The 14,040-nt window shown below is 38.6% G+C and overlaps 1 protein-coding gene across 1 annotated transcript in view; it reads right to left on the bottom strand.

Annotated features, from left to right (window-relative positions):
• Positions 1-1,845: 1,845 nt before the first annotated feature.
• The window catches only part of OLFM3 (olfactomedin 3), a 50,349-nt gene continuing 38,154 nt past the window's right edge, over positions 1,846-14,040 (bottom strand). The window contains exons 4-6 of the mRNA XM_058030569.1: positions 12,997-13,216; positions 6,333-6,439; positions 1,846-4,596 (exon numbers count right to left, since the gene is read on the bottom strand). Of these exons, the coding sequence (XP_057886552.1) occupies positions 3,919-4,596; positions 6,333-6,439; positions 12,997-13,216 (1,005 nt within the window). The 3' untranslated portion in view covers positions 1,846-3,918. The remainder of the gene's footprint in view (positions 4,597-6,332; positions 6,440-12,996; positions 13,217-14,040) is intronic.

Here is a 14,040-nt window from a genome sequence, read left to right as displayed (position 1 = left end):
AAAGATCTGCAGCTGCAGCCCTCATTTGCCTTTTGTGGAAAAGATGCCCAAATGCTCAGCATTGCCATCTGCATGTCAAAGGTATGAGATTCACAGCAGGGAATGCTTGGGTGATTTATAGGAAGAGGTGCTTATTCAAATGAGTTCAAAAAACATTTTCACTGGCACAAACATCAGTATGTATCAAGACTGTTCCCTGGCAATTCTTGAACTGGAACAGGATACAATTTATTGGATGAGTAATTTGCTGTGAATGGTTTGTTCATCTCTACTCTGGCATTTTCTAAGCAATTGATTATGACAAATTAGCAGGTAACAGGTTTGTTCAGACTGTGCTTTGAAACAAACAGCCCTTGCTGTGGATCCAGCTGCTGGGCTGAGTGACAGCCAGTGCCCCTGGGCTTGTCTGAAAAGGAGGATTCTTAGATATAAGAAATCTGTGATTAAAACCTTGTACCAATCCATCACTCAGCCATTTTATTTTAATTTTTCAAATGGAATCCCATCTTTTGCTAGCAGTGATTGCAATGCTGGGGAGGTTCCACACCACCCTTCCAGGGGTCTGCCGGGCATGCTGTGACACACAGGGCAGGCTGCTCAGCCTTCCAGCAGACTTGGGAGCTACTGGCTGGCACAAACTGCCAGAAGGGACCACAGAAGGTTATTACTGTGCAGGAAGCTTTCTCTGGGAAGGTTTGTTCTGCCTATTTTGTCCTGGGCAGTAGTCAGTCCTTACCAGGGAGAGTGCTATGGCCTTTGTGGTGTGCATCATTCACCTTCCTTAGGCTCTTTCAGGCCAGGATGCCTGGAGGATTGGCAGACTTGTGTTCCTGGGGTAGATCTGGGGATTGTCTGCACCCCTCTCTGCTGCCAGCACAGCTTGGTGAAATTAGGTATCCTGTTTTGGGTGGAGGAGTGACATGGTCCTTTTACATGTTTATCCCTCGAAACAGGAGGTCATTAAGATACTGAGAGACTTTACAATTAAATTCCTCATGTTTAGGGAGATTTTTTTTCCCCTACCTACTACTGGTATCCCATTATCATAATAAAAAGCACATGCTTCAACTATAAAACTTGTAGGTTGCTTCTGCATTATGAAGATTTTTCTACCTGTGCTGCCCAATTATGAAGGCAAAGCTTGTAACAGAAATCTGCTTACATTGAGTCTTGGTGGTTTCAGCCTTATGGGAATATTACTTTGGAATTTCCAGTTTTGAAAAGACTGGTGATCAACACATTCACAGAAAAACAAGTGCTCCTTATCAGAAAGCTGTGTTACTTGATAATATCTCACCATGTTCTGTATTGATTGTATGGAAGCTGTTATTTCATGTTTAAATATTGGAATCCAACCTGTTGTTACTGATTTAGAAGGGCAGGATTTATCTTGGTTCGACAAACCACCTTAGAAAGGTGCTTTTCCTAACCCTCTTCTCCATCCACCTCTGTCACCCTGTAGTAGTGTTTTTCTTTTCTTTGTCTAACAGGTGTATTACCCTGTAAATGGTATTGAAATCAGGTGAGAGTAATCTTACTGTAAGAACTGTTATCAACCTATCCTAGTGTATGTATGCTAATTACACAGTGTGAAATTCTTATAAAGAAATATGGTAGTAATCATTGTTTTCAGATAAAGTGATTGTGGCTATTCTTCAAGTTTATGATGATAGAATAGAAAGAAGTTTAATTTCTCAGTCTAATGACTAATGTTTTTACAAATACTCTACTGGTTGAAAAAACTTGTGTTTTGTTGAAATTACTCTGTACAGAGGAAAGGTTGAGAGGTTTTTTATGGCTTTTGATAAAAATCTGAACATACTCCATTTTCATAAAACATCCCTGTATAACACAAAATACCTTTTTTAATGAATAGTCATATACATTTTCACATGTCACAGAGGAGGTTTCATTGTCAATACAGGTAAGTTGGTTACAGGAGGGAAGTGATTTAATTTGTCTATTTAGCTGAACTGAGTCTGTCCAAATTCTGTGTAACTGATTGTATGGGACAATAGCTACCATTTGATAGAGAGAGGAGATGGGAGCAAGGAAGTAACTTTTCTCTGGTCATGTTGCAATGTAATTAGTTGTTTGTTTTGCAGGGATTTTTGCCTCCTTTATCAGTTTTTGAAAACTTATTAGCATTTTTTTGTTTTGCAACTGGTATGAAAAATAAGGCAATTTGTTCAGCTTCACATGGGCTTGTATTATAAAGCATACTTGTAAACATATATAGACACATATAAGAATGAAAACATTAATTAGACTTTAGGTTATCTCAGCTGGTACATTAGAAGAACCAGCAAATAAAATATCTGGCTTTTCAATTGCAAAGGATATAAAAAATAGAAGCTGAGATAGTTTGAGGAACACAGCTTTAACAGAATTTTTCAGATACTTGTCTTTTACCAATATGTTAGAGCCCAGCTATTAAAAAAGTCTGATTACTAGTGTTTAATTGTAATTTCTTTCTATTTTTGCAAAAAGAGATAGATAGCACCTCATTCCTTTTTTCTCAATTATGCACACCTCTGCCTGCCCCCCAGTTTCTAATGAGATAGTACAGCAATTCCCAGAGTTTTCAGAAATATTTGTTTCTTGAAGGCATCAATCTGGGAGTAGCAATTCTACTGCCAGCAAGCCCCAAACCTCTTTGCAAGAGCTTGGCCTTGATGGTGCTCTCTAACAAGAATTTTGGTGAATACCAGTGGCCACACTGATCCTCTGGGCTTTGCACCTTCCCTGCTGTATTTTCTGTGATTACTGTCGTCCCAGAGAAGAGTTTTGTCAACAGATAAATGTTCTCCTGTTATGAATAAGAAGACAGGCAGATGGAGAGCAGCTTTGTGCTCCTCAGTGCCCCAGAGCAGCCCAAACACAGGATGCACTCCCACTCTCAGCTGGTGGGCACCAGCTCCTTCCAGCTTCTGGCTTGTAAAGTCACAGCAGGGATAAGCATAAACAGGGGCAGTCAAATGGTGGAAGGGAAGAAAGTAGGAGAAAAATACTGAGAGAGAGAGAGAGAGAGAAGCCAGCAGCAGGAGATTAAAAACTGGGCAGAGCAAACAGTTGTGAAGCTGGAACTGGCAGGAAGCTTCAAAGTTGCAAATGTGCCAGTAAGCAGCACTGGTGAAGAGGGGATCTGGGAAGCAAAGCTGAGAATATAAATCATGCATCTGAGAAGCTACTGGTCTTTCTCAGAAATAACAACCTTTTATCAGATTTTTACCACTCATAGCCAGAACTGCAATTAAGCTTCAATATATTTTATAAAAAATAGTACTTAGTTTACTTTCACATAAGTGAAGAGATACAATTGCACAATGGTGGTTACAATGGTAGAAATACATACTGTTGATAAAATGTTTGCAAGAGATTTAAAAACATACTGTACAGCACCACATCTGAAATTGGATGATGGCAAAATGAACCATACGCCTTGTCTAAGAAAATTAAATTCCTACTAAATCTGTTTTTTGGAATAAATAAAAAAATACAATGTGCAATATGTGTCTGACACTACTGAAATATTTCCTGAAGTTAAGCAATATATTAAAACAAAAAATGAGGTAAAAAAAGACATTCATGCATTTAAGCCACCATTAGTCTCTGACTCTAAAATAAGGCAGATCATGATCTTTTTAAAACTGTCTTTAGCCATTTAAATCCTCTTTAGTGCTTTTCAAGACAAGGTCTTGACAGACCTTGCAAAATCATGAGTTAAGATGCTTTTTATCTCTGACAGGTCATTTTTGACAGGTTCAGCCATATTTGAGATGCATTACATAGTAGAAAATGTTGCTTTTGTTTAATGAAGAAAGAAACGTAAATTAAAAGGAACTGAGAGAGATGAATGCTTTGAGAGTTAATCACAAATGAGACTGCTTTGAGGGAGGGAGGGTAAGGGAAATAAAATTATGTGTCATCCTCAGTTTTAATGATGTGGAAAAGGGTGACGTTAAACAGGACTTGATGTCCATTATTCCAGGCATAGAGAGCTCTATCTCTTGCGTTGTAGTCAAGCATGGATATATGAAAATACTGATTATGGAAAGGAATGTCTGTGTACTCATAAGTGGAGGTTTTTGTGGAGTAGGAGTAGTAGACCTTGGCTCCTGTTAAGTGTGAGTTAGTGACATACAAGGTGCCACAGATCATGAAGGATTCTCCAGCACTTCTCTTTGGGTAGCCCGTGCTCCAGCTCTTCAGCACCTCCAGCGTATCCTGGTTCAGCTGGCTGATGACAATATTGCCTGCGTTCTGGTTGGTGGCATAGACAGCCCACAGCCCAATTTCATCTGCCATCAGGTCGATATCAGAGAAGCCACCCCAGGTGTAGGGGTAGACGTTGTGGAAGCCAGCGTACTCCAGGCTACGCTGTGCCAGCACCCGCCCCGTGTCGAAGCTGTACTTGATGATGATGTTGCTCTGGTACTTGTTGAAATAGAGGGAGCCATTGTAGACAACGTGGTTGGTTCCTGCCCATTTGAATGGAAGGTTGTATGTCCTTGATTCGGCCCCACTGACGAAGTCTGCGATGGATTTGTATTCACGGACGATTTTATTGTTGGTGTAACTATCCATGTACCAGACCTGAAAAAGAAACAAAGATTGGGAGTGACCATCTTAAACACAGCGTGTGGTGGGTGATCATGATATGGCATGAGGGAGTATCATGGTTTGGTGTCAATGTGTTCTTCTCTTGTGGAGAAGTCTCCATAACATTAACAAGAGGGACTTCTCTCCCTAAGTGAACCGAAGAAAGACTATTTTAGAGGTGGTAAACTGACTGGGAATTTTAGGTTTTGTTTCTTTACATTGTCAGTGGGAAAGAAAAGGTTGTGGAGTGAGGAGAAGTGTTCTGAAGGGTTTGCTTTGATTCCTACTACTTTTTTTTTTTCCTTTTAGTTACTGTTGGTAACATTTTCTTTATACCTTTTTAAAGTTTTGAGCCTGCTTTGCCTTTTTCCTAATCCTATCTCACAGTAGGAAGTGAGTGCATGAGTGATTGGCCAGCACCAAAACCTGCCACACTCTTTGGTGCATTGGCCAGGAAATCTTAAATTGGCAAACCAAAGCCACTACACAAAGACCTTGCAGAAAAAGAGGGAAAACAAGTTTTAGCTGTGCAGAAGGCTATGAAAGTGCAATATTGCCCATGTTCCTGTTACAAAAGCAGGAGGAATTCTTGAATTTCTGCGTCAAACTTACCTGTACAGGTGAATTCTCAACACGTCTGTTACTAACTACAGTGTCTGCATTTTCAGAGAAATTCAATTCTGGGTTATTCAGTGTTTGCGCTTCTGCTATATCATGCTTGCTTAAAGGTATTTAATAATCTAAGAGAGAGAGGTGGGAAATGGTATATGAGATAAACTTGAATTTATACTTAAGAATAAATGTGGTTAATTTTTTTTCAGCTGATTCTCTATTCAAGGAAAAATAGAGTCTTTTCTTAGCAAAGGAAACAGAGCCAATAGCAATGAAACCAGTAAAGTTTCAAAGCCCTTTTTCCCCCTTAAAACAGAATTGTTACTTCTTTTTAATGTTCTTTAGGCAGCTTCCATTCCCCCATTTTTTCCTTCATGCAGTTTGCTTTTTCTCCTTTTAATTTCTCTGAGTTTGATGCTCTCCTAAAGGTAATTGAGATTTCTGCAGTCAGTAGCAAATATGCACAGACACAGTGGGCAGGGGAGAGCTGCACACAAATCTTTATCTATTCTCATTTTTCTGTTGCCTTTTCTGTCACCTGTGGGTTTTTTTTTTTCTGTATTCAAAAAATTAATGTTGTGGGTTTCATACAAATGAAGTCTAGTGTTTTGCCTTCCAAAACTCTTTGATGGAGAGAGCATCTTCTCAAAACTGTAGCTGATTTGAGATCTTATTGGAGATCCAAATAACAAAACATGGGTATGATAGAACAAATGATCTGACCAGAGCATATATGGGGCTGAATCCTGCAAATTTTAACTGTATTGCATTATGGGTCCTGTTCTTGGGTAAAAATGTTGATGTTTTAGATTACTCTGGTTCTTAAAAGAACTAAGCACAATTAAATATGCTAGGAAATAAAAAAAAATTAAGTTCTGATAGATGATTATCAACCTGGAAAAAGTTGAAGTAAACGGCACAAAAGTGCTTAGATAACTTTTGTAGTTGGATATTTTTCCCAAAATACTGTTGCTTTTTCTCTGGATATGTTTGAGTGTGAAAATGACTGAAATAGAAAAACACGCTTAGGAACGTAACGTCCTAGGGGAAAATATCTTTTATAAGATTAAAATAAAGCAAGTAAGACTCCAGGACACAAAGATAGTGCCTTAACATACTCGGTTATTCTTCTCTGATGCCAGTGGATCCGTCATCCAGGCTCCAAATCGGGTTCCAGATATCTTCACTGTAATGGGGCCTGTAATTTTCATCAATTTGCCACATGCTGAAATCAAAAAAACAAATGCAATAATGCACAACTCTCCTTGACATCAATTAGAGCACAAGACCAAAAGCTCCAAGCTACACAGTGGCTCCAGGGGATTCAGGCCTATGTTGAAGATTTATTGTCACCTTCACAGGAGGAACTTTTCCATATTGAAGAGTAATATAAATATGCAAAAATATGCACATAAAATTTTATTAGTATGCATTTTTGTATTTACATCTTTGTAATTTACATTTTGTATTTCCATCTTGCATCAAAGCACAGTTATGGTCTTTGGGCATAAGCTAAGATACAACCGATAAAATATCTTCTGAGCTGAAGAGCATTTAATAATAATTGAAAAATCAAAACATAATCCCTCTCTGGCCTTTTGCCCTCAGAAAGTTCAGCACAAAGCTGGGATTGATGGATGTTTCAGTTTTCCATTGGCCAGGGTAACAAGGTGGTGAAGGGCAGACACACAAATGAGCTTGTACACACAACATAGCTGTGCTCTAAGCTTGTGCCCACCTGCCCCCTGCTTACACACACATGGCTCTTTCTTTACTGGAGGCTGCCTGGAGAAAGTGAGTGTGAGAATTATTTAGCAAGCTTGGCTGTATTGGTTGGCTTCTAATCTATTTGGCTGCCTGGGAGGAAATAATGAAAGTCAATACCACCTCAGATGCTGACCTTCCTAACAACTCAAAAATCTATATTTTAGGCGACATTAATAAGATACCTCTTAGTAACAAGCTCCTGGTGGAATTCATGTGTTTACCAAGATGTAATATCACACAGTGGTGTGCATGCAATTAGGTTGAATAACATGTTTTTAAAGAAAATAAGGTAAAAAGAAGTGAAACAAATTTTTTAATTTAAAAGTAAGTGCTTCTCTGTGCTACATCGTTGTGCTATACTGATAACCATGTCTATGTAGGAAATGTAGAAAACAAATGGTATCTGGTGTTGAGAGGGAATTTATTCAGCTCAAAAGAGAAGGTCACATCAAGCCTGAATTTTATACCCTGTAACTAGAAAGGAATGTATCATGCCAGCCTATTAGGGTTACTTAGAATGGGGTTAATGCTGTGGTGAAAACTCAGAGGCTGCTTGGGTAGTTTTTGTTCACAGCCAGGGAAATTGGACATAACAGAAATGAAGATAACTGAGTGCATGCTGAGACCTCAATGAGCAGGGTAGGCTGTGGCTATTTTCTGGGTCAATTAAGAGACATTAAGAGACATCTCAATCTATTTAGGTTGTAGTATTTTAAAGATATTTTTTGGAATTTCCCATTTTAAAGAATCTTACAGGTTTTTAAATACTTGGTTATGATAGGACATAACTTTTTATTCTGGATTTTTTTGTCGGTAGGCTGCTAGCATTGTGTGCTGAGTGCTCTTTTTCTACAGCATGAATTGCTATTAGCTTGAAATGTAGAAGACTATAACCTATCAAGGTGAAGGCTTTTATTTTTAGGCGGTCTGTTGGTAAATAGTCTCAGAAATGGGCATAAGATAACGCTTCTGAAGGTTTGAGTTTGAATTTGGAATACTTAATTTGGAGTGAGTTATCAGGAAACTAATAAATAGAAAGAAATCAGCATAACAATTACTCCTGAACTTGTAGTTTCTGGGATAATTAAAACACAGTGAATGCATCAGTTATAAGGTATGCTAATACTATTTGGTGCCTTTACCACACACTATTGCAATTAGTGGGAAAGAATAAAAGGAATTTGGAATCTGAAGCACTGTTTCTTCTATAAAAAAGAAATCCAGGAAACTAAAAGTGGACTCATAATGAGTTATGAAGTTTTGCTTCTGAATGGGCAAACCTATGGAAGAGCCCCTGGCAGAGATGCGAGGGCTCCCTGAGGCACTTTTGTGTCAGGGGCCCAGGCAGGGCAGGTGCAGGTGCAGGAGCACTCCAGCTGGGCTCAGCAGTGCCCGGCCATGGTGGGAGCAGCGTGGGCACACAGCAGGCTCCAGGCTGCAGCAGGACAGGGCTAAAAGCAGGGCATGTTTGGGTGCTTGCAGTTCGCAGGGGGGTGCACACAGCTCTGGGGCTGTTTGGGTGCTGCTCTGTGTGTGAGGAGGTTAGAGAGCAATTCAGAGATTTGTATGCCTAAGTACAGTGGTTCCCCTGTTTTATTGTATTTATCCTAAATGTATAGCTTGCTGATTAAGAGTTAGTTACACATTGTTAATAATTAATGAACCTCTTCAGCCTTCATTTAGTTTAAACTATATGAATAGAGCTGTGTACCCCTGTCACAGGAGTTAGATGCTTTTAGAGAATAATCTTTCAAAATGTATTGAGATGTGTTCAATGTGAAGAGATGAAGTACTTCAGCAGTTAAATGATCAGCAGTTTGAGTCAGGGTGAATTTCTGATCAAATCTTTATTCCCAGACAGCATGCAGTGATCAAGAAAGGAAGACTTCTAGGAGAGCTGCTGTATAGCTGGGGGGCAGCTGACTGAAAAAGTGACAAAACTTCCCTTTTTGGCATAACAGAACAGAGCACTTTGTAAGAAGCATGAAGACTTTTTGTCCCTCCTGCCCTATAGTAGGTCCCATTTTTCTTTTCCTTCCTCACTAAGCAGAAACCTTTTTTTTTCCCCTGGCAGAAGGGAACATACCAAAAGTTTTGGTTTATAGCAATTTGATTCCCTGAAAGAAGGACCAGATGCTAGTAAAAAGTTAGGTCAAATATATCTCCATACTAGCACCTGTGAAGAAGTTCAGTAACTCTAAGAAAAGTGTGATACTTCTAGGCTTTCTTTTTCTTCTTTCCCTAAGAGGTTCAACTGGGGATAGACACAGAAAAGCAGTGGGATTTTTAGAAGCCCTCAGTCTCTTTTCCTTGGCTTTGAAAGAAGCAGCTGCCCTACATTAGCAAGTTCCAGCCATAACTAATTGCAGTAGTTGGAAAATCCCAATCATAGAGTCTTTTTAGATCCTAAACTAAGCTGTACAGGAAATATCATATGCAGAATCCAGGTGTTTCAGGCTTGATTCCTCTCCTGCAACAATTCTGTGCAGTGGACTCTTGTAAGTCTGTTCGTGATTTCCACTATTTATTTATATTTAGGAAGAAGTTGAGCATGAAGTGACCAGTAGAGGAGAAAATAGATGTACTTCTATACAGCCTATGAGCTGTGAAAGTACATGGGGCAGAATGTGTCTGGAAAGCTCCAGAGTGATCAAGTACCAGGGAGGAGGCTGTGACAGTGCAGCTGGAGAGAAGCTGCCCTGGATTAGCTATAAATGTGTGGCTAGTCCCATCCTCTGTGATTAGACTGAATATTGGTAGCTGCCATATAGAGCAACTGAATGTATCATTTGTAGAAGGACTGGCAAAGGAACTAAAACCACAACATTCTCTCGAAGGGTTCATAAGCATCATTATTATGGGTTTTTTTGGTAGGTAATAAATAAAGGAGAATGAAGTGAGGGTATTTTTGGCACTTGCACAAATGCATTCCAAATGTTTTACTGCTTGCACTTTTCTGCTTATGATTAAATTTATTATAACATACTAAAACGAGTGAATGAAGAATTAGTTCTTAATGAATGTATGTCTATTTTCCTGCATAATATGAATCCAGGAAGCACTATTATATCGTTTTTAGAGTTTGCTGAGAGGAAGTCCTGGATTTTTCTGCATAAATGCCATGACTTGCTTTGGAAAATCCATTTATACTTTTGGGCTGCTTGTTCCTTGATCTACAAAATAGGGAAATAGGGATAAGAATCTATATCTCTATTGTCCAGTTTTATACTAAATGATATTTGTAAAGTTCTTCAAATTCCAAAGGGAAGGATGCTGTGGAAGTAGAAGTACCACTGCAATCAATAGTCTCATGGCTGCACTAACAGCTCCTCTACCACTGATGTAACAGAACTTCTTTGGACACATAGAATATTTTACCTTGCAATTTTTAACAAAAAAAGTTACTGTAAAATATTTTTCAGTCTCTACATTATAATCAGATGCAGTTAGACCTTAATCTGATATATATCTACTCTAATTATATGTCAGAGTATTAGCTTCTATGAATGTAAGTTTTATTCTAATTTCATAAACATGTCATGACAAGAATAGGAAGGTTCCAAGCATCCTGTGCAACCTGCATTCTCTTATAAACACCCATGACTCACAGGACTATCAGCAAAGGACCCATACATGCATAATTACATGTGAATTTGGGGTGTGTGTAATCACATGCACTCTATTCCTCCGTGGTTAGCTGCATGCACCCTTTAAAAGTTTTGTTAACTAATTTCCCAGCAGCATCATCTTGAATTTTCTCTTATTCCAAAGAGAAGGAGCAAAATTCAGTCATCAACAACTGCTGTGGTAACCATTAAACCTCAGTGAGAGTGAGATAACTGCTTAGTGTACTGCAATGAGTGCTAAAAGTGCTGCCAGTGCAGATGGAAGAACCCTTTTAAGTGGCCAGGACAATATAAATAATGCATTATACTGCTGAAAAACACCTGCTGGGGAGAAGAATAGAGAGTAGCTATTGCATACACTGATTAGAAAATTGTATCATGAAATGCAGCAAAATCTGTGAAGATTCAAGCCAGATCCTGTGGCACACTGGGGCCATTGGCTTCTGGCTGTCAGCTGGCATGGACAGGCACGGCTGGGTCACCTCCAGCATGGCCACTGTGGCCACAAAGCAGATGCTGGCATGAAAGCTGCTTTTTCCTCGTGCTCTCTGATCTGAGCACGCAGCCCCAGCTCTCAGCAGTTACAGGAAGCCAAACTGAGGCTGCTTGTGCTTCAAAAGGCACACAGGGATAGGGCAGAAAAACAGCCAGCCCATCAGTTGGGGACCATAAAAGTCATTAAAGCATCTAAGGCCAGGGAATAATGCCAATAACGATGAATGATTCTGTGTTACATTTTGAGAAGGTCCACTCCCTTTTGTTAATGGGTATGCTTAATAATTTATTTTATACAAAAACTTTCTACTGCTAATGTACATAATTTTAATACTTTTTTTTTTCATTAGGTACATCAAGAGATTAGAATGTGTTGCAGGAATTCAGGATAGATAGGATGTCAATACACCTAGTGATTCCATTTACAAAATATATCTCGCACTCATTGCTTCACTAACTGTTCTTACAAGATGCTGTAAAAGCAAAGCCAAACAAGATACTTGCTAAACTGATGATTTTTGGTATCTAATAACTTACTGGAACACTCACTATCAGAAAATATTGTTTATTCACAGGAATTTTCTTGCTTGCTGCAGTATTGCAACACAGCTGTTTTCTCCTGACTGCCTTCTGTCAATGCAGTAATGTGCTACTTTGTGTGTGTACTGAGGGGAAAATAGGATCATAAGAAATTTCTGTTTGAAGAAGTCTTTCATGTATTTTAGCACATCACCACTGTGCTATTTCCAGAATAAAATAAAGAAATAAATTATTTAAGAAGCTAACTTAACCTAGATTTTTCTCATTCTACTGCATCACCAAAATAAGGAGGCTCTGCTTATCCAGTTAAGAAGATATTTAATATCCTGGGTAGCATTTAAAACATCCCACACTTGATAACTGAGACACTGATCACAGTGTCTCAGGCATAAACCTTGGATTTTCAAGTTTATTCACGTTTAATGTTAAGTAAATTTGTTAGTGTTAACTAAAGTGTGGAGTGTTTATTTTTCATAAAGAGGCTGAATTGTTTGTTGTAGTTATCCAATCACTATTGTTTGCAATAGTGATCCATTCAGAAATCTCCAAATGCATGGAAAGACTGGGAAGACTGCATTGTGTTTGTAAAGCAGGTTACCTATCCCTGATGGAAGTTGAGGCTGACACTTGATATTGATCCTTCAGGCCTTAGTTTTATAGCTGATACTGAGCTAGTGCTGATTTTCAGAAATGCTCAGCATTTGATTTGTAAAGGCTGCACGGGAGCAGCCAAGGTGGAGGTGGCCTGAGGTAAACCTGGTGCAGCAGTAGCAATGGATTGCTGCTGTGCATCCTGCAGAAATCATGCTTTGGTCTCTTTAAATTAGATGTGAAGTTTGGCTAGATTGTAATGCTAATTGGAGAATGGGAGATCTTAATACTAATATTACAGGCTAAGGACAGTACAGTGAGAGTGGCCTCAGGTGACACAGCAAGGTGCCAGGGTTATGATGTGGACATCTCAAAACTGATTCCATTCTACTTTTCACTGTTTTTTTCACACTGAAAGCCCAAAGATGTCTCTAGTAATAGTGTCTGTCTGAGCTTTTATGAAAGAATATTTGTAACTCTCCAAGTAGTTTAAACCTCAGATTTTGAATTTGCCATCTGTTATGATTTTTCATTTAATTCCTTTTGTATACAGTAAGGCATTGCATTATGTCATGCACTTAGAATGATATAACTGACCTTAGGTTGTTACTCTTGTATTTTTTTAGGGTAGCACAGATCAGAATATAATGCAGTCTTTCATCAAAGAAACAAATCCTCCCTCCCTCCAAACTTTAATCTTTCTAAAGAGAGGCAACTAAAAATGCAGAGCCAAGACAAATTTGCCATGAACTTGTTAACTTACTGAGCTTTTTCATGCAGTCACGAAGCCTGGTTTCTAAACTGACTACACGCTGGTGCAGTTCCTCATAGTCGTAAGCACCAATTTCTTCCTGAATCCCAGTGAGCACAGTAGACAGATTCCTAATTTCCTCCTTGAACTGTGTGATCAGCTTGGCATCAGTTTTGTATTGTTCCAGAACTGGGATCAGTGGCAGAAGCTCATCCATCTTTTCTTTCAACTCCTGTTAAAGGCAATCATATGTGCATTACAGATGTTTAAAGAAAAAATCCCCTAATTTCCTTTAATGTAATATTTAAGCCTGACTATTAAAACAACTTGAAAATGATTATTTTAGTTACAAATCTATTATTAGTCTACTGTGAAAGTCTCGGACACTTCAGACTTAATGGTAGTAAGCAGGAGATTCAATGCATGAGAGAATAGTCTTTCTATTGAATGTAAAGAGCTATCTTCAAATGATCTGAGCCAAACCCACTGACTTTCCATCTAGGGGGTATAAACTACCCCTAAGTGTGTCTTTCATCACAAGATGAAGAGGCCTGAACTCACAGAAGTGTTCAAGGTCATACCTGGTTTACAGAGAAGTCATATGTAGTTGTTGAGCTGGTAATCTCTATTTCATTCCATAAAAGTACTAAATCCTTTGTTTTTCTCAATGTCTGTTGAAAATTGTTTATTTCTGTTCCAGCCACAATGATAGATAACTTTTTCTTCTGAAGTAAAAATCCATGGTTCTGATTTGTACTTGTCAACTGGCTGCATCACTAAATGCTTTTAAACTTGCTCAGTTAACATCTCTTCTGGAATATCACCAATGATTTTTTGCTATGTGCAGTTGTTGCATTGCAAATGCTATTCTTAAACATTGACTGAAGGAAATAAGACTCCATCTTAAAATCTCAGACTGCCCTTTCCTCAGAAGTTTTTGAGACTCATACTTTGAGAATTTATCCTAATTTGTAGCATATATTGGTTGGCCATCTTTCATTTCTTAATTATTCTTTTAAAAGCACTAATAATAGGGGCTTTGCTAAATTTAAACCA

The sequence above is a fragment of the Melospiza georgiana genome, chromosome 9, assembly GCF_028018845.1.
Source record: "Melospiza georgiana isolate bMelGeo1 chromosome 9, bMelGeo1.pri, whole genome shotgun sequence".
NCBI classification, from domain to species: Eukaryota; Metazoa; Chordata; class Aves; order Passeriformes; family Passerellidae; genus Melospiza; species Melospiza georgiana.
This window is presented reverse-complemented; position numbering and strand designations above follow the sequence as displayed.